General features: G+C 44.3%; 1 protein-coding gene across 1 annotated transcript in view; it reads left to right on the top strand.

The window, feature by feature from the left end:
* Positions 1 to 17,662, top strand: part of LOC119383306 (protein scribble homolog) — a 152,346-nt gene extending 134,684 nt beyond the window's left edge. The window contains 7 exon segments of the mRNA XM_049412476.1: positions 291 to 417; positions 602 to 810; positions 3,187 to 3,366; positions 4,997 to 5,061; positions 7,925 to 8,113; positions 9,430 to 9,502; positions 14,185 to 17,662. Coding sequence (XP_049268433.1) covers positions 291 to 417; positions 602 to 810; positions 3,187 to 3,366; positions 4,997 to 5,061; positions 7,925 to 8,113; positions 9,430 to 9,502; positions 14,185 to 14,303 — 962 coding nt within the window. The 3' untranslated portion in view covers positions 14,304 to 17,662.
* The last annotated feature ends 965 nt before the right edge of the window (positions 17,663 to 18,627 follow it).

Below are 18,627 nucleotides of genomic sequence, written 5' to 3'. Positions count from 1 at the left end.
TGTGTGTTCCTTCGTGGGCTTGCTCAGCCCACCCCCCTCCCTCCCCTGCCAGCTACACCAATGGGTACAACTTCTGTGCTCTCGTTCCTCTGAAGACAAACTCAGAAATCTCTGTATTCATTCACTGTTGTTCAAAGGTGAAATTTCAGGAAGGCTTGCGAAAAATCATTTTAATAGGATCATGCAAATATTCAAAATTTTAAATGAGAATAAATAGTCTTTGATGTCAAATTTGTATTCAGATGGGAAATTCACGGATCAAAATTTGCCCTCTTCACTCAACCTTGCAGGCAAGCATGATGGCAGGTGGTCACGCCAAGAGGGAAGTTGTGAAGAAGAGGAGGGTGATGAGGAGGAAGAGGAGGGTGATGATGACGTAGACATGCCTCCCGTTTCTGCACAGCATATGGCTGCAACGTAAGGAAAACTGCTGTCTTTACAAAGCATCCTCTGTTATAGTACACCTATGTAAGGGGGTAGCCAACTCACGTAACTCTCAAGGTCTATCGCGTGTAATTTAGCTACCGGTATTGCGAGGGGAACTGAATGTCACATCTTTTAAAACTGTGTGTCTGCGTGCATTGTAATGTTTGCCCTGCAGCGAACTGGACAGCCCGATGTCAGCGGAGACTGAGCCCGTGCGGCAAGTGCCTATCCCAGCAGTGCGCACCCTGAAGGCAGAGCGGCGTCTTCAGGAGCGCCAGCTGCAGCAGCGTGGCGAGGAAAAGGACGAAGGGACGCATCCCCTGGGCCTCACCGACGCTGAGCAGAGGGTGCTTGAGGCTGAAAAGAGAGCGGCATGGCGGACAGGCTAGGTACACAACCAGAAATTTTTTTCTGTGCACACCACTGCAACACCGCTATCCAATGCACTAAGCATTGCAGGGGCGTAGCCAGAAATTTTTTTCGGGGAGGGGGGGGGGGGGTTCAACCATACTTTATGTATGCTCGTGCGTGCGTTTGTATGTGTGCGTGTATATATATGCAAGCAAAAATGAAAAATTTCGGGGGGGGGGGGGGGTTTGAACCTCCCCAACCCTCCCCTTGGCTACGCCCCTGAAGCATTGCATGTTGAATTGGATAATTGCACGGATGCACATAGCATTCTATGAAAGTGCAAACGTGCCATTGCCATGCACAATGCTAAGAACATGCTTTTTTTTTTTTTTAACAAGACCACCAATAGCTGCACTAAGTATGGCATATAATGCATAGACAAAGTAGCAGAAGCACACATGAAAGTAGAAAAATTAGACAACTGCGTCTTTGGTTCTTGTGTGTTTTGTCTGCCAAGTGCCATTGCTAATATGCTGCACAAATGATTCTCATTCCCTAATCTATACTTTGTTGACCGAAAAATATGTTAAAGGTCCTCGAGTCGGGGCAAAAAGTCGCCTAAAAGAATCAAGAGTCATGCTGCTTTTTTATAGAGGATTTCTCACAATGTGTAGCATTATATGGACACCAATGTTATGAAAAGGTTATTATTTGCATCAAGAATTTCGTTACATTAAAGGGGAGCTACAGCACACTTTGAACATAGTTGGAAAACTTTGCCGATGTGTAGTTGAGGCTCCTGCGAACATGTGACCCAAGTATTATTGCACTGCATACAGCAGGGAAATTACAATTTCATCTCAGAAAGAGCGAAAGATCGCTTGCTTTTGTCTTCACTATGTCGTCACCAGATGCACACCAACTGTGTTAATCAGTGTCCCATTATTATGTTGAGTTTTTCCTTGCACTTTCATATAAATGCCAAAATGCAATTTTCTTTTTCTCAATTTGTTTTTGTTAACTGTTTTACAGTTATGTTCTGAACTGCGTGTCATGTTTATTTGCTATTATTTAAGACCAAAATTTTAAGATTGTTTCAATAGAATTTATACACAAATAGCCATTCTTGCACCTGAAGCGCTGTTTCACAATTCATTGCTGCGCGATGATGCCGATATGCAGATGTGGACATAAGGAAATCATTTCTAACTCGTTGTGACACACATTATGATCAACTGTCTATAAATGCATGAATTTACATATATTTGGTGCCAAGATTTGGGAGACCAGATTAAAAGCAAGTGGAAGTGTTCGAATGAGTTATAGTGTTGATAACAGCCGTTAATTGCAACGTAAATAATTATCTAGTTATTGTACAATCAGTTATGCTATATTTCTTCACAAACCGAATTCAATGACCTACTGAAATTATATGCGATAGTTATCTGCTGGCAGCGAGCACAACTAAAAAGGTATAAAAAAAGATATTTTGAAATTCCTGCTGAAACGCCCCACATCTTCCTTTGCCATAGTGATAGTTTGCAGCGAAATATTTCAAGCAGAAGTGATATAAAGGAACTTAAAGGACCCCTGACACCAAAATTGAAACCTTGAGATCTTTGTGTTGTTTGACTTTCCTGTATACGGGGGCACATCTGACCGATTATTAGTGACGAACGTTGCCTTTAAGATATCTTAATTTGGTTTTAAAGTAAACGTGAGTGCTCACTTGAGTTGGCTGCACCTTGCGGCATCCTGGTTCCACGAGTAAAGCAAGTATTGTGGACGTCACAGAAGGTTTGCAATACAACAACTGGCACCCCGCGAGGCCTATTGTTCCTCACCCCTCTGGCTCTGTTGTCGGGCTGCTCTCGAGGTAGTTTTCGTGAGGGGACACGCGCTTAACAGGTTTAACCCATACCGAGGCACCCACATACTTTCAATCTCTACCGCGCGCGGGGCCCCGATTTGAAAACCGCGCTGTCAACGTCACCACAGCTTGAGTGCACGTGGTCTTTGACGCTCCCCCGCATGGGGCGCCAGTTTCTTGTGGTTTTTAGGCGGGCGTTTTGAAGTGATGCTAAAATAGTCACAAATAACTACGCTAGAATTAGTTGTACGACACGCTAGAGCATTTACGATTTAATTTAGAGATTACCACACACAAAGCTACAAATTACAGCAAAAAAGTCACCAACAAAAATTTCGCTGTCAGGAGTCCTTTAAGGCAACAACAATGCTCAATTTATCATTAGCTCTGTGTTTGTGGTCTCTTCCTTGCCAATAGTGTACAGAAATGGCAAAAGTAAGTTGCATTTCCTAATGATGACACCGTGTCGCAAAGGGCTGAACCTTATTTTGTCAATCAGTGAGGTCGTGAGGAGATCAGAAGAAATATCATTGGCTCTTCCAGAATGAAGTCGCTGGAAGAAGATGCAGTCCAGGCCCAGGCCATGCTGGCTCGTATGACGGAGGGCGTGGAGGCCAGACCTGTGTCACCCATTTTTAAGGCGGTCGACATCAACATCGATGAAACTGCTGATCAGCAAACACCAAGGGAGCAGGCGACGAAAGATGCATTTGACGACGGTGAGCATCGTCATGGCGTCAGAAGTGTTGTGGTCTTTGCCACTGTCCAGCACTTGAGGCACCTTATCATGCTTCCAGCCATCATGCTGCTCGTGTCTAATGTTCACTTGTCTTTTTTTTTTTTTTCATAGTAAAGGGCATAAATAACACCTTCTTCTGGCGTATTTTGAAGGAAGAAAAGTAACAAAAGTAGAATGCGCTCTTTACAATAATAATTACTCAAAGGGATGTTAAAGTGAAACAACGAATTGGTTTAGAATGTTAAATTGTACTCTGAGAACACTAATGTTTTTAATTTCACCAGCATAGGTTTATTAATAGAGGAGAGAATCAAGATCAAGTTGTCATTTTTAAATTTCGCACCAAAGTCTCTGCACATGACATCACGGATTTCAAAGTGTATTTTTCATATTTTGGCAACATTTGCTCGACGAAACTTCCTGAAACTTGTTGGTATGTTAAGTCTATGGCCCCTCAGAGGACAGTGTACTTCATTTTTACCGATTCGGAACTACGTAGGGCCTAGTAGATGCCATCAAAATCAATGACATCACGCCGTTTGGTACGGGGATTTCAATGTGGCATCGCCACTCGCATTCTCTTTTTGTGCATTTTCTCACCGACAAAGTGTCTTCTCACGGCAACCGTGGTAATTTTGGAATTGTAAAAGAGTAATTTACTAATATGTGAAAGATTGTTTTTCTCTTTTGTGTCCCTTTAAAGAAGCCCTGCAACACTTTTTCAGCATGATCAGAAAACCCTGTCCATTGGTAGTCGAGGCTCCTGAGAAAATGTGAGCCAAATATTATAGCACAACGTATGGCCTAGAAATTGCAATTAATAAATGCATAGTCCACAGCCATTGGCTGATTTGAGCATCGTGACCTACATAGTTACGGCGGCCGCAAGATGCCGCCATGTGCCCGCGCCCACAATCACGCTGAAAGTAAGCTGTGCGTTTGAAGAAAAAAAGAAAAAGTGCTCAAGGTCATGACACGAGCAGACGAAGGAACGCATCTTCTTGCCCCCTTGTCATTCCCCCCCCCCCCCCCCCCCCCCCCCTGCGTGTAGCCTTCGGCGTGCTCGCTGGTACAAAAGGAGAGAGAAAGCGCCTGAAGCTTGCCACAAATCCCTGTAACTCCGCTCATAACTGATGGATTCTAAAAATATTTGCAGCAGTCGATTCATGACGCAATGAGCTCTTTTAATGAAACAATTTGATGATTACTTGGAAAAGTGCTGCAGGGCCCCTTTAAGTAGTGCATGCTTGATGTGTTGCCATGCTTCATTCATTATTGTCCCATTGAGCTTTTATATTGTTCTGAATGAATGTTCTTTCTACAAAAAAAAAGTTATGCAAGCGTGTTCACATTATTTAAAAACTAGCATGCGTGTTTTCAAAATATTCTTTGAAAAGAAGCTAATTTGGTCACTTTTATACAGGTCGTTGAACATGCTAGCTGTCTGGCCTGGCCTTTCCACTGTCGCTTCTCATAGTACAGTTAATCGCAGTAGTGGCACTGGCTTACACGATATGTCTTTACCTTTGAGTACAACTTCAAGCCTCTGTCCATGCAAGCTTTAGCCAGCAGGTTACTGGAAATTTGTGGCTTGTCTATTGTGTTTGCAGAAAATAGCAACAACCTGGAGCATCCAGAACTTGATTCTGACAGGGAGCAGAGCTTGGGGCACAAGGTAAGCATAGCGATGCTGGGTCACTGTGTCTTTCATTTGAACACTAGATTGAGAAGAATAGGTGCTACTAAAGTTCTACAGCACCATTTTGCTCTACAACCAACTGTGTAAAAGCACTTTTTCTTTTACACTTTACGATTTCCTACACCCATGTCAAGAAGGCAGGTTAAGTGCACTTTCAGGAAGTGCACTTCTGTTGAAGTGCACTTTACCAAATCTAAACGACGTAAGCAGAGTGTCACTTGCAGAAAGCATACTCCGGTCGGAGTACATTCCGTGAACGTACTTTGCTGCATCTCAGCCGCATGCGTCCCGGCTGGTATTGACTTTCAATGCTTGCAGCTGCGTTTTTCGGTGTGAAAGAAATAACTTAATTTTCATTTATAATTCAGCGTAAAACACTCACATTTCTTTTTTTTTTTTTCATCTACATCTTTGAAAAACGCATTCACGTGTGCTCTCTTTTCTCGTTTAGCACTGCGTGCACTAAAATGTCACTGAGCGTTCTGAAGCGGACTCTCCATAAGTGCTCTTAACTTGCCCACTTGGCACAGGTATACTCGTGCAATTGCCATTTGGGCATTGTTAGACCAGTTTCCTTTCCACTTGCACTCAGCATAGTCATTGCTTTAGCTGACGTGTTTCACATGTTAAGTTTAGAGGGCTGTCCACAGTTAACTAGAGCTGTGCGAATAGCAAAATTTTGGGTGCAAAGCGACTTCAAATATTGAAGTGTGAGTGCGAATTGAATCGAATATTTTTTTAATATTTCTTGAATATTTTTGTAATACTTCGAAGTGAAATTGCAGAAAAAAAAGTTGGAGAGGATTCCTAAGCATATTCTTATGAGATAGCAACATGAAAGAGTTTCTTTTCGCTAGCTTGATGAAGCGCTGGCCGGGTGGTATTTCTCATCAAGAATGAGACAATGTAGAGGCCGAATTCTATTTATGTACATGATTTGGTGCAACCAAAGTGTTGCCGACGACACTTTACACGTGATATGCAAAGATGCCATTTCCTTAGCCTCTCCTCCTCTTTCGACTTCTGTGGAAGCCCAACTGATGTGGCGGACAAGGGTGTGCTCCCTTCAAGTCCGGAGTTCCATATCTGCCTCATAGATGTCGATATATAAGAACATCTGAAATTTTGGATGCTAAAAAGCTTCGGCGTTCGATTTTTCGGAATTCCTGCCCAAATTTTACGTCCAAAACGGCATTAATTGAGCCCCCACCTCTGCCACATTTTTTATCTCCATGTTGGAACCAGCGTTTTCTTGAGTTACTACATTTGCCACAGTAGCGGAGCTTGAAAGGCATCTTTGCCGCAATACGGGGGTGTGACGAGGTGAATCATACTGAAAATCTAGGGACCACTTTTAATCGGACGTTGACTGTGTCTTGGCCAAGTTCAAACGTGACGGAGCTTGAAAGGCAGCTTTGCCACAATATGAGAGTGTAATGAGGTGAAGCATATTGAAAATTTGAAGGGGTCACTTTCAATCGGACGTTGACTATATTTGTCTTTGGGAAGTTCGAATAGTAAATTCCAGTGCGAGTCGAATCGAATAGCAAACACTATTCAAAAAGTATTCTAAATTTCAAATATTCGCACACCCCTACAGTTAACAGAAACACACCGCTAGTATTCAAAGCAGCATGACTTCAACGTATTCCACTTCATAAGGAACGAGAGGCTGATGCAATACCATGAGCAGACGTAGATTAATGAGAGGCATGTCTCGTCAAATTGAGAGCAGCTGTAAATGCCTGAATGTCGATGTCACGCTCTTCCTAAGAATGGAAGACCCTGTACCTGGAGTTTGTTCTTGCTCTGTTTTGTTTGTGGTGTTGCGTGCAATGTGTCAGAGCTTGCTGTTATGACAACTGTGTTGGCTGCCTGTGTGTGTCCTTGCATGTGCCCTATGTTTCGTGCAATATGTGTGGGCATCCTTGATGCTGCTGGTCAGTTGCCTGTGTTTGTGTGCGGGAACCTATGGTAAATGGGCTTTGTGAAAACATGTGCTCTCCTCCTAAACCTTGCGCTCAGCTGAAAGTAACTCTTTTTCATGATTCATCTGTTGAATATTCAGAAGATACAGGTGGAGTTTGCAGCTTAACTACTTCGTTGAAGGAAGAGTAAATCATGTTTGAGTAAACTGCTGTTCTGGATGAAAGACACATGTTAGTCTTGACGTAAGCAAGAAGCATTTCGTGTACTTCTTGAACTTGCATCACTTGAGCCCCTACAGCATTATGAAAGGCATTTTTGCTTTTGTTCCTCGCTTTACACATTAGGTACTAGATGAAGATTCATCACCTGAGCAGTCTTGTATTCCATAGCTCTCTTCTAAAGTAAGTAAAAGGACATGTCGAGGAACTAAAGCCCTTCATTTTTTCTACTGTAGAATGTTCAGTTGCTTTTGATGACTGCTTAAATAAAAAAAAATGTCACTTTACAAGTTCAGGTGTACGGAGGCGTAAGTAAAAGAAAAATTTGTTTACCAACACACAACTTGAAAATAAGGCTGCAAGTAAAAAGTCATCAGCATCATCAACTTGACTTCTGCTATTGCTTTTTGTTGTCGGCTAGCATATGAGTGTCTCATAGAAGCTCCTGGCACCACTACATATATCTGTCATTGCCTTCAACACCAGTGATTTCTTGAGTACTTGGAACAGGCAGTTAAAAGCTCTGAAACATCTGAACCTTTATTGAGGTTCTGGAGGGAGATACATTAGTTATTTCTTTTTACTAGATTTAGACTTACTAGTTTTGAGTTTCATTGGTGGCGTCAAAGGAGCCAGGGAGTGTGAGGGGGGGGGGGGGGCTGTCTGAGCTTCATGGCTCACCCCATACAAAGGCGCTGCTCGGCGACGAAGAGCTGCCTCGGCTGGTGCTGACGCTGCGCGACGGGCAGACATGCACGGTGGAGCGGGAGCACGTCGTGGACGAGACGGTGTCCCGCCGCATTGAGCGAGTCATCGATCCCCACACTGGGGAGGCCCGCCTGCGCACACTCGAGTTTGTTGAGAAAGTGGTCGAGAAAGAGGTAACTGCCCAACTCCACGACGGCAGTGGCATTGTTGCCCTACAACCCTGCCGGGCAAACACACGGATCTGCTGTGCTCCTCTCTGCCCTATCCATCACACACACTGTCGCATAGCAGGCTCTGCATCCCACAGTAGAGGCACCGTGCTTCTTTGCCTCTCTCTTTTTTTGCATCATTCACGACCTCGGTGTTTGGTGGCACGTTAGATGCTGCAGCGTTGGCATTGAAAAAAAAAACAAACTGGCAATCGGGTTTTAGTCTCTGCCTGACCTTTTTAGCCTCTCTGTATGCATAAGGTTTCTTTTTTCTTTTTTTTGTCCCTAGGGCTACATTTGCGATGCACATGCTAGGTCTTACGATGGTCGTGATCTGAAGCAAGCTTCCACTTTTGGGCATTTGTTTGTTGCCTTGAAGCAACGTCCATCATTTCGCTTATTTTGGCTGCAATGCTGTGCTGCACAGGGGATGTGCATTTTCTGCTCGTTTTTCACCTTGCTGAGCTGCATCTTAAGTTGGTTTAGATGACAAAGTTCCTTCGAGCAGTTTTTCCAGGGTTGTAGAACTCGGCACTCTCACAAAAAGATGCATAGACGCAGTTGCAGTTGGCTTGCATGTGCGCAAGGAAGCATGGGCATTGTTGGTGTCTTGGACACTGTTCTACTGCTCTCTTTCGGGGCTCTTCTATTCTGCACGTTTTGATTCTTTTGTGTGTGGTACTTGAGAGGCCTCTTTTTATCATGTATATGGAACATGGTTTAACCTTGCCAATATTTTTTTCTATTTAAATTGGTGCCCAAGATTCAATTTATTGTAAAAATTGTGCTTGCAGCATTTGAGGGTTCTGGTGGACTTCAACAGTCTATTGTAAAGCATCATCTTTTATGGAGGATTCCGCTGCATTATAGCTCTTATAAAGAGTGCAATGATTCTGACATTGACTCCTGTGTATATTGCTGAGGCAACCTGTTCCCATGACAATAATAAATGCTACTAATGCAACACCATGTGATGTGGTAACTGTCTAATGCAGTGGCATGCTACTGTTAAAAAAAGTGTACTACTAAATCTAATCCAGCAAACCCTACTCACCTTTGTGAATTCCTTTTGTGTTTTCCCTTCCCTAACTCTTTTGTTTGAAGTGTTTAACAATGTTGCTATTGTTAACGCTTGCTCTGGTTGCCATGGGATTCACGGACTTGCTGCCCTTCTCCTTTATGTTATTGCTCTCCTAACCACCCACGTTTGTCAGCTTTATTACATTCATTTGATATCTCTAACTTACGTGGTTTCCCTTCATGTGTCACCGTCCATCCAGATTGAGACAACCACTGAGAAGATCCTTTCTCTAGAGCTTCATGGGAGGCATCAAGATGCCGCCAATGATAATGGTAAGTGAGGGCACTCTGCCATGGCTGCTTTATTTGTGACATCTATAGGATAATCTCCTTTTGCACGTTCACTCACTCGCATGTGTTCGTTTGCTCCATGTTCCTTTAACGTGTAGGTATTGTGGCTAAAGAGCTTGTTGCAATGTGTATGTTCGGTTTTCCTTTCCTCTATGAAAGAGGCTTTGAAGGTATGTGCTCACATGCTTTGTTATGTCTTATGTGTTACATTCAAAAGGGAGAACATTCCGAGGACATTGCTTGTTTGTTTTTAAGTGTTTTACAGCAAAGCTGTATGTGGCTAGGCGAAACCAAGATTGTTATGTTCTATGTGCGCGAGAACTCCTAGCATGTATGCGCAGCAGAAATTGAGCAAGTCCCATTGCTCACCGCTGGTTCATTAACATTATAAAGTGAGCACATGGGCAGCAAATGCCTATTAAGATTTCTGGACAGACCAATAAATGAGGAAGACTACAATGAGCCATCGGGATTAACCCATTCATAAACACCTGGGCCACACGTTTCAGCTTCGCTGGCTAGCCATCTGTATGGAGTGCTTGGGTAGTGATTTTGTGGTCACAGTTGATTGTAAACTTAATCAACAGAGCACAACAAGTGCACGCTCATTTTTGTCATTTCACTTTTTTCGCTGGACAGTTTTGCTAGTATGAGTTTTACTTGGGATTTTCACAAACTAGGTAATAGGGTTTTGTGAATGAGTTGCTTGCTACCAGTGATGCCTGCTTGTAATTAACACAAGGAGCTGCATGCCATTTCTTTCTTTCTCCTAATTGGTTGAGGGCCCCCTCTTGCTATTGGTGGTGGGGTTTTGACTTTGTCCAGCACGGTGGCCGACTAGTACCCAGGGTGTCCGGAGCATCTCTGGTACGCACCCTTACTGCTGACAAGGTGAGTTAGTAGAGGAAGCGTCTTCTGTAGCTTGATAGACCACTACTATTTAAGAGTAGCGTAATGCATGCTTGATTACATTGCATGTCTTGGCTGGCAACTGATAATGTAGGTGCACCACATACCCATGGTATGATAGAACAAAAGAAAATGTTCTTGCCACTTTAAGAACTTTATGAGCTACTAAACTGGGTTAAAAAGTTTGTTTGCATACAGCAAACAACACAGTCTGGTTCCTCATATTGTCAGGCATGCTTGAGCCATTTACAGTAGTTGCAATGTCTTTCAACTTGCCAGCTGCCATTTTAGACCTTAGGCACTGGTAGCCTTGTTAGAGGAGTAGACAGTTAAAAAATCAGGCAGCTGAAAAGCTGCAGTGCCTTCATAATGGGAAGCTTGATAAAGGGGTTGCATTCTTTACTTGCAGCTTGTGTTTGCATGAGTGCATTCTCTTGCTGAAGTTGTCTGATGGTAATGGCACTGAGGTTGTGGATTCCTTCTTTCTTTCTCTCTCTCTTTCTTTCTTTTATTTATTTATTTATTTATTTATTTATTCTGCAAACTTAGCTGTGCCAGCGCTTTCCTTTCACTTCCTGATCTAAATTGTCCTCTTCTCTTTGCCATATCTGTGTAGTAGTTAAAAATCATTAGCTCCACGGCCGCTCGATGAAAAACACATGGTGCGGCCTGCCGCGTCGCGGCACAGGCAATGGGCGAGAGCGGGGAAGCGGAGTTGACAGTTGTCGCCGCATTTCACTAGGAGGGTGCCGGTAGTAAGGGAGGGCTCCACGCGATGCGCGGGCGGGAAGGAGCGCACGTTCATCGGGTAGGTTGAGGTAGTGGTTGTTTTTCTCCTCATGAATCGCTCGCACTGAGTGTCACTCAAGATAGTTTGTGCATGTGTGATATTTTATACGTTAGGCAAAATGCCGCGTAACTGCTGTGTGCCGTTGTGTTCCACGAATGCGTCGAAGGACCCGCAAATACGCTACCACGAGTTTCCCAGTAACGCAGAACGCAGGGCAGCATGGTTGCGAAACATTTCCCGTGAAGGACCCGGCGGGAAGGGAACAGTACGGCAGCCTAATGACAGGTCCCTGGTGTGCGCCTTGCATTTTACGGAGCAGGACTACAAGAAGACCGAGAAGTTGAGGATACTTTTGCCAACGGCTGTGCCGACAGTGTTTCCCGGTTATCCAAGCTACATGAGCACGAGGAGCACGCCTGCTCCGAGTAAGAAGCGGCCACGCTCTGAAATGGAAGCCGATAATGCGCAGTCGCGTGCTGAGTGCTCGGGCAATGCTGCTTCAAAATAGCCGTTTTGTCATTAGCCAAAACGGCTCGTCAAGTGACAGCACTGAAGCCACGACACCCAACAACTTTGAACTAGGGAATGAAACGTGTGTGGAAATGGTATCATTTTCAGATGCATTATGTCAAACTACATTCGACCTTGTTAAACTGACAGAAGAAGCTAAAAAAAATGCGGGTGCTCAATGGTGCTGCGCAAGGTGACAAGACTGCCGAGTTCGTTAGAAACCAAGTCCGCAGTTTCTCGACGAAGAAGCCCCACTACAGTGACGTCATTCTAAGGGAATGTGTAATTTGGAAGGCACGCTTCAACAAAAGTTATGAGCGTGCAAGGTCCAGAAATATCTTTCAGCTCCCTTGTCGCTCAACGCTCCAGAAATATGTAGGCCATTTAACAGGTGAAATCGGCGTCACTTCGTTGATAAAGGAGCGGCTGTGCATCGAATTCAAGGGTCTCACTGTAGAGCAAGAAGCGTTCTGCTCCCTGATCGTTGACGAGATGGTCATACAGCAGAGAGTCATATACGACCGACAAGTCGACAAACTTTTTGGTTTCGTTGACCGTGGTGAAGAAGAGCACTCAACAGCTGGTACCCCAAGTGGCAAACCGATTACTATGTTTTGTAATAAGAGGCTTGTCAGCATCATATATTTTTCCTGTCGGATATTTTTTCACGAGACGTCTGAAAGGTGACCAGCTGTTTTCTACGACCATGGAAGTGTTGAAAGTGGACTTGTGGGGCGACAACCACGCCATGGAAGTCTGCAAAGTTTTCATCAGAAAGCTCTTACGAACGCTTCTTGCCAACTGGGCAGGAAATGTTAATATGTCTGTTGAGGGTCTCGTATGCCTGACGCAAAAACCTCTGGCCAGGAAAATGCTGCGCCTGTGATTCCAATAACACAGTGATCCTTTTTCCACGCACATGTAATAAAGCAATTATGACTCCCCTGATGTTCACAATGCTTTTGTTTCTAAGGTGTGAGCAACAGTCATTCCGGAAATACAACCACGCCTGTCAGTGAGCGACTCTCCTGTTAATAAAATAACTGTAGCACAAACATACATTATCGAGGGTGAACAGTGCAACGGCAACAAAAGAGAGAAAACATGACGCAAAAAATCGCAACTCGCACGAGCAACCACTTCAGATAAAACTAACACTTGCTACTGTATATTGAAGCATCGGCGTTCCCTCTTCTTTCTACAGATGATGCTATATACTCAAATGACTGCGCCATATGCCCAAATTCACGACCATTGGCTGATTTGAGCATCGTGAGCTGCGTAGTTACCATGGCCACCGCAGAAGGCCGCCACGTGCCCCCGCGTGCGCGCTCGCGATCACACTGAAAGTAAGCCACGTGTTTGAATGGGGAAAAAAGAAAAAGCGCTCAAGGTCATGACGTGCACGTGACATAACTTCTTTCCTCCGTGCCATCCCTCCCTGCTCAGCTTCCAGCACGCTCATACGGACAAGAGAAGAGAGAAAGCAATTACAGTGTGCAACAAATATCTGTAACTCCACTCGTACTTAACGGATTCTAAAAATTTTTGCGGCAGTCAATTCGTCGGGCAATAAAATGCCCTTCGATGGTTACTTGGAAAAGTATTGCAGGGCCCCTTTAAAATAAAAACTGTGTTTAACCACACCAGGCATGGGGAGATTCTTACTTTGTTCAGAAATTATTTTTGAGGAGTGAACACTTCCAGAGCAGGAGGTGGGGGGGCGATGTTAAGTTTAAGAATCTCATATTTTCAAACAACTCTCATTTTCAACGCACATCCATGATTAATTCCTGGTTGTGCATTTCCGGTAGCCATGACACAAACCTGCTGCCTGCCATGCATACGCCTTCACCCCAAGATTTGCAACATAGAAAACGAAAACAAGGACGCATGTGTTTGAGTGTTCGCACTAGAGTTGGCGATCTCCGAGGCCACAAGGCCACCTGTTCAGACTCTTTTTTATGTAACCAGGTTGCAGGAGACACAGCCCTTGGCATTGCGCACACACGGTTGCCATTTATTGGTTCTTGAGGAGCGCATTTCAAAGGAGTCAGTTGAAGTTGTGGGCGGTGAACCAGAGCAATGGTTGGTGAAGTAGTGGTGGTGGGTGGCATTTACACTGCCTCCCACCGTGGGGAGAACATTATTTGTTCACACACCTACGTGTAGATGCTGGCCCTGGCATCTAATAGTAACATTTACACACATGCTTTCTTTACCATTTGTAACATTACTTGTGAAGGTGGGGGACTTGTCAAAAAGAACTGTTGGCAGGAAGCACAGGGCTTTTGAGCAAGAGATTCTCATGTCATCTTCGTTCTTATTTTTTCAAGCACGTGCAACAGCTTTTTGGCATGCACATTCCCGCCATCTTCTTCCATCTTTTCTACCGTTGCCGTTCTGCATGGCAGACGACACTACTTGAGACAAAGTGTTTCCACATTGTTTGCAGGGAACTGCGAGGATGAGGCCGGTGGCGACGAAGGAGACCTTCCTTCTCCCACGTCCGATCAAGGGCCGGGCCCAGCACTAGCCAAGAAGAAAAAACGGAGGCGGTCCAAGCGCAGATGAGACTGCCAGTGCACCAACAAGCTTCTGCTGCCAGTTGGGAGAAAGAGGAAGGCCCCCTGGTTGTCACACTCTGAACCGTCTGTTCCTCCTCCCCCCAGTGCAACTCCCACACCCATCATCATTTCACCGTGTGCAACTGAAACACTGTGTTTTGCATCCGTTCCGTCCTCCCCTCATGTTTCTGTTTTGCCGTTGCACCTTCATTGAGCACATGTGGGGCACGTGTTTGCATAGCGAGGCAGCTTTTAAGCCGCCTGAATGGCGCGTTACGAGCCGATTGGTTGTGTGGACAAGGGCGAGCAGTGTGTGCATGTAAACCTGACTTGGCCGTTCTTTTGCTGCAGCCCGAGCTCTTTAACAGTGGATAATTTGCTGTTGCTGTGACTTATTCTCGCTTGAGCACCTCCTTGCACGAAGTAATCTGTTGGCTTTTATTTTATGGTAATGAGATTTTCTGAATGGTGCTGCGCCATTCATAATTTATAGTGCCTTCTATAGACTTGTAGGTATTCGCATAGTAATAAGGGCCATTGATTATTTGACCCCTCATGACGTATCAAACATGACTGCGCAACTACAATATTGCATAAAATTTGCAGGTTGCTGTGGCCTTAGCACACCTGTAATTTGTGCTGCTGGAATACTGGCATAGGCAAGTTCAGAGAGCAGTCTGATACCATTGCTAAATGCAAGTGGTTTGCCCAGTATTAATTCAACTACCTTCTTTTTATTGAAGTTTTACTGATGTTGCAGTTGGCTGTTCTGGCTTTACACAACTTAAGTCTGAACATTGCAGCAATTCCAGGTTTGCTAGTGCAACGCTAGCATGCAATTCATGAATTGAATATTGTGTTTGGCTAACCATTTAGCCAATTTTGTTGGCACCTATGCTTCGTTTTAATGGAATTCTCTTTACTCAAGCTTTTTGTCCTTTGCTTGTCCTTGCGATGTGCGCAGTGTGTCACGCTCTCCCGGCAGCGTCGCAACCTGGCGTTGTAGACGGGAGCTGCCCTTATGAATGATTCTGTCCTGTCCTACACTTTGCAGTTGTCTGAGGCAAAGTGTTGTTGGCAGACAGAGTAGAAAGGCTAAATGATTTGGTATGATGGCACATTCAAGATTGGAAAAAGAAATGTATGGAACTTTAGAATGCTACCAGACTTTTCTTTTTCGTTTTAATCTTAGTGCTTAGCTACTTTCCCTCATGTTTTCCCCTCTATTTATGATCATATTCAATCACTACTAAATCTTCTCCAGAATTTCCCTAAGCTTTGCTGCGCTCTACTTGTTTATCCAGTTGCATAGACTGTTGGATTATGCCATTGTCCAAGCCCTTTTCGAATTTTTTAGCTGCTGGCATGAAACGCCGAGTACAACTTGAACCCACAGAGCAGGGAAAGCAGGCCAGATATTTGTTTGCAGCATGAACTGCTTGAGCGATGAAAAGACTGCAGTTCTACCCTTTTCTGTGCTAGCATTACGGGGTCATAACTTTTTGTTTCCTTTCTCTTTAATCACTTGTTGCTGTTTTGCATGACAAAATGTGCAAGCAGTTTTGTTGTCTGAGCTAAGCTCTACCACCAGCTTGGTAATAAGATTGTTATTCCTTTGTGTGCTGTGCAAGCAGTAGTACACACTATTGTTGTTTGCCAATGTTATGGGGGTTGATCAAACCAACCAGGCACTTGTGAGTTCTATGCATGAGTGTTTTATCTCCATTTTTGTGAGCTGGTTATTCCTCATGCATGCTATGCCCCAACCTTCTTACCTCTTTCTGCCAGGTTTCGCGGCACTCATTGTTGCTCTATTTTCACTCCTATCTCCAAGCAAGTGTTTTATTCCTCTCACAGTGTGACTATTTATTCGTCATCAAATGCTTGGCACTCGTGAGTCCCCTTCCCCTTTTAATTAATTTATCTGCCGAGCTGTAGCATAGGCCCTTTGGCATGAACAATGCCTGAACTGCGAGTTTCATGCTTAGCATAGCTCAGTTTTATTTTAAATTCTTAAGCACAATAACTAGAGTTGCATGACCTTTCTGTTCAGGAAGCAACATTATTGTTTTATGCCATACCATCACTTCAGTAAGCGGTGTAACACCAAGAATCTATCATTTCATCTTACCCTAACCTGTAAGGATAGTGACCATGAAAAAGCGCTTCAAAAGCAAAATTTGTCAAATCCTCTTGTTGAAAGCTGATAGCGACTTACCTGACATCACACAATCCTGTACAACACTGCAGGCAGTGAAAAACAGTTGTACTTCTAGCGTGATGCTCTTTGCCGCTTGCAAGTGTTCATTTCCTGCGGTTGCAGTTTTTGACTGCTCCCCCTTTTTTTCTTTTTGAGTGGTTGAGGTTGCCTTTCACTTTCATTGAAAGTGTGGAGCTCTTTCTTTGTATTACCCTCTGCAATCGTAAGAGACTGAAGCTTCGTGCTATTGTTCTAATGCTTCAACTTTCAAGCTGCGCTTGTTTTGACACTATAACAATGTGGACTGTTCCCTCGCGTTTGAAACATTCCCCTTTAAGGTGCACTTAAATGTTGTGATGAAAGAAAAAAAAAATGCTATCCACCACACCTTTGTCTACTGCTGTCTGTTTGGCGTGATACTTTTGCCGATTTGGCAGTGTTCGAGTGCCCTTCGTAGGCGAGGTTTTGCAACCTTTGCAACGGCCACCATTTCTCCCTTACAACATAGATCACAATATGGAACGTTGATAGTTGGTGGTCCTTCTTCAACCCCCCCCCCCCTCTTCCTCACGTTCACTTGCAACTGCCACCACATGTCTGTCTTTGGTGCTCATTGTAGACTACATCTTGTTGTTGCTTTGCTTCTGAATGGTGTGGATGACACATTTCAGGCCACATTTTGACATCATCGACCGACAAAAAGGACAGGGTGTACTCTTGCACTTGTAAAACGGCCGACGTATTAAGCACCTTGGAAAAGGAGTTTTCAATGTAACAACTCTCCGTGACATTTTTCCCCCTCGTCATGTGCCAAGACTCGTACCAAATTACAGTGCTCTTGTGCAGTAACCTAACAAAAGCGACGTTGTCGCTCCAGCATGCTTCATGTGGTGGGAGTTGTGGGAATCAAATAAAACAAAAAAAAAAGACAGGCCCTAAGCGCCTTGAAACTGAAACTCCATCAAGCAGTATGGTGGTGGTGGTGCAGGAACTCGACACACTTTGTATCAGCCAACTGAATTTCATGCTCGAGCTCACGTCTAACACTTCATATAAAATTTCTTGTGTTTTCTTGTTTTGTATTCTCTGTATATAGAAGAGGGTATAGAGATAAGAGGTAGCTGTAATGTATCATATCAGTTTTATTAAAGGCATTGTACAAAAGAGTCTTATGTGTGTGTGTGTCATTCATACCTTAGTCCTCTGCAAGCAAAGGTTTGACGAAGATGAATGTGCTGACTAGCGGGTGCTACATTTAATGTTTTCGGTGGCTCCACCAAGTAACTGGTTGGCAAGGTCCTTTCTTGCATGCTTCTTTCAACATTTGTTTGTCGTAATGTGCTCACAAATTATTGACTGACAACTGTCATAACTGGGAATTAATGCCAGATTTCGCTGTTTATACTTGACTGGTGGCTGTATGAAACTTTACAGCAGAGCTGTTATGCTCGAGGTTTGCCGCATATCGTAGATAGAAAATTATCGTGAACTGGCTCGCGCTTTCTTCGTGCTCTTCTTCACTGCCTTCCACTTCCTCCTCTTCTGCTTCACTCCCAGAACACGTATGCCGATTTGTGCGGTGTGGGATGCAACAACTCTGATGAGTGAGGGAACAAGTGCAGAGAGAGGAAAAAAATTCCCGGCGAAAAAAATTCCTTCGCGAAGCGAGATTGAAACCTGCATACCCACAATCCGAAGGCGAGTGCCATAACCACTCGGCTATCCAGGCACCCTAGCAGAGCATAGCATAGTCTTGTATAGTGTAGTATAGCAAGGGGCTGGAAAGTGAATTGAGGGTGAGGGGGAAAGGAAGAGGGGAGAGAGTAAAGCATAGAATAGGAAGAAAGAAATAGAAAGCAGGGAAGAAAGATAGGGTTAGAAAGAAATAGAAATAAACGAGTGCAAAAGGGGTGAAATACGCCGAGGTGAAAATACGTCGGCCCTCCCGGCCCGCGGGCCGGATCGGGCTCGGGCTTTCGGGCTACCCGGAGCCCGTGCACACCTCTACCTCAGATATGCGTAATATTTGCTTTTTGATCGAGAATGTTCACAAGTATGAGCCCAGCTACCAGTTCATGATGGCTGGGCATTCAGAAAGTAGTTAAACTTTGGCCGGGTGGCTGATTCGGGT

This window comes from Rhipicephalus sanguineus, chromosome 2, assembly GCF_013339695.2.
Source record: "Rhipicephalus sanguineus isolate Rsan-2018 chromosome 2, BIME_Rsan_1.4, whole genome shotgun sequence".
NCBI lineage: Eukaryota > Metazoa > Arthropoda > Arachnida > Ixodida > Ixodidae > Rhipicephalus > Rhipicephalus sanguineus.
This window is presented reverse-complemented; position numbering and strand designations above follow the sequence as displayed.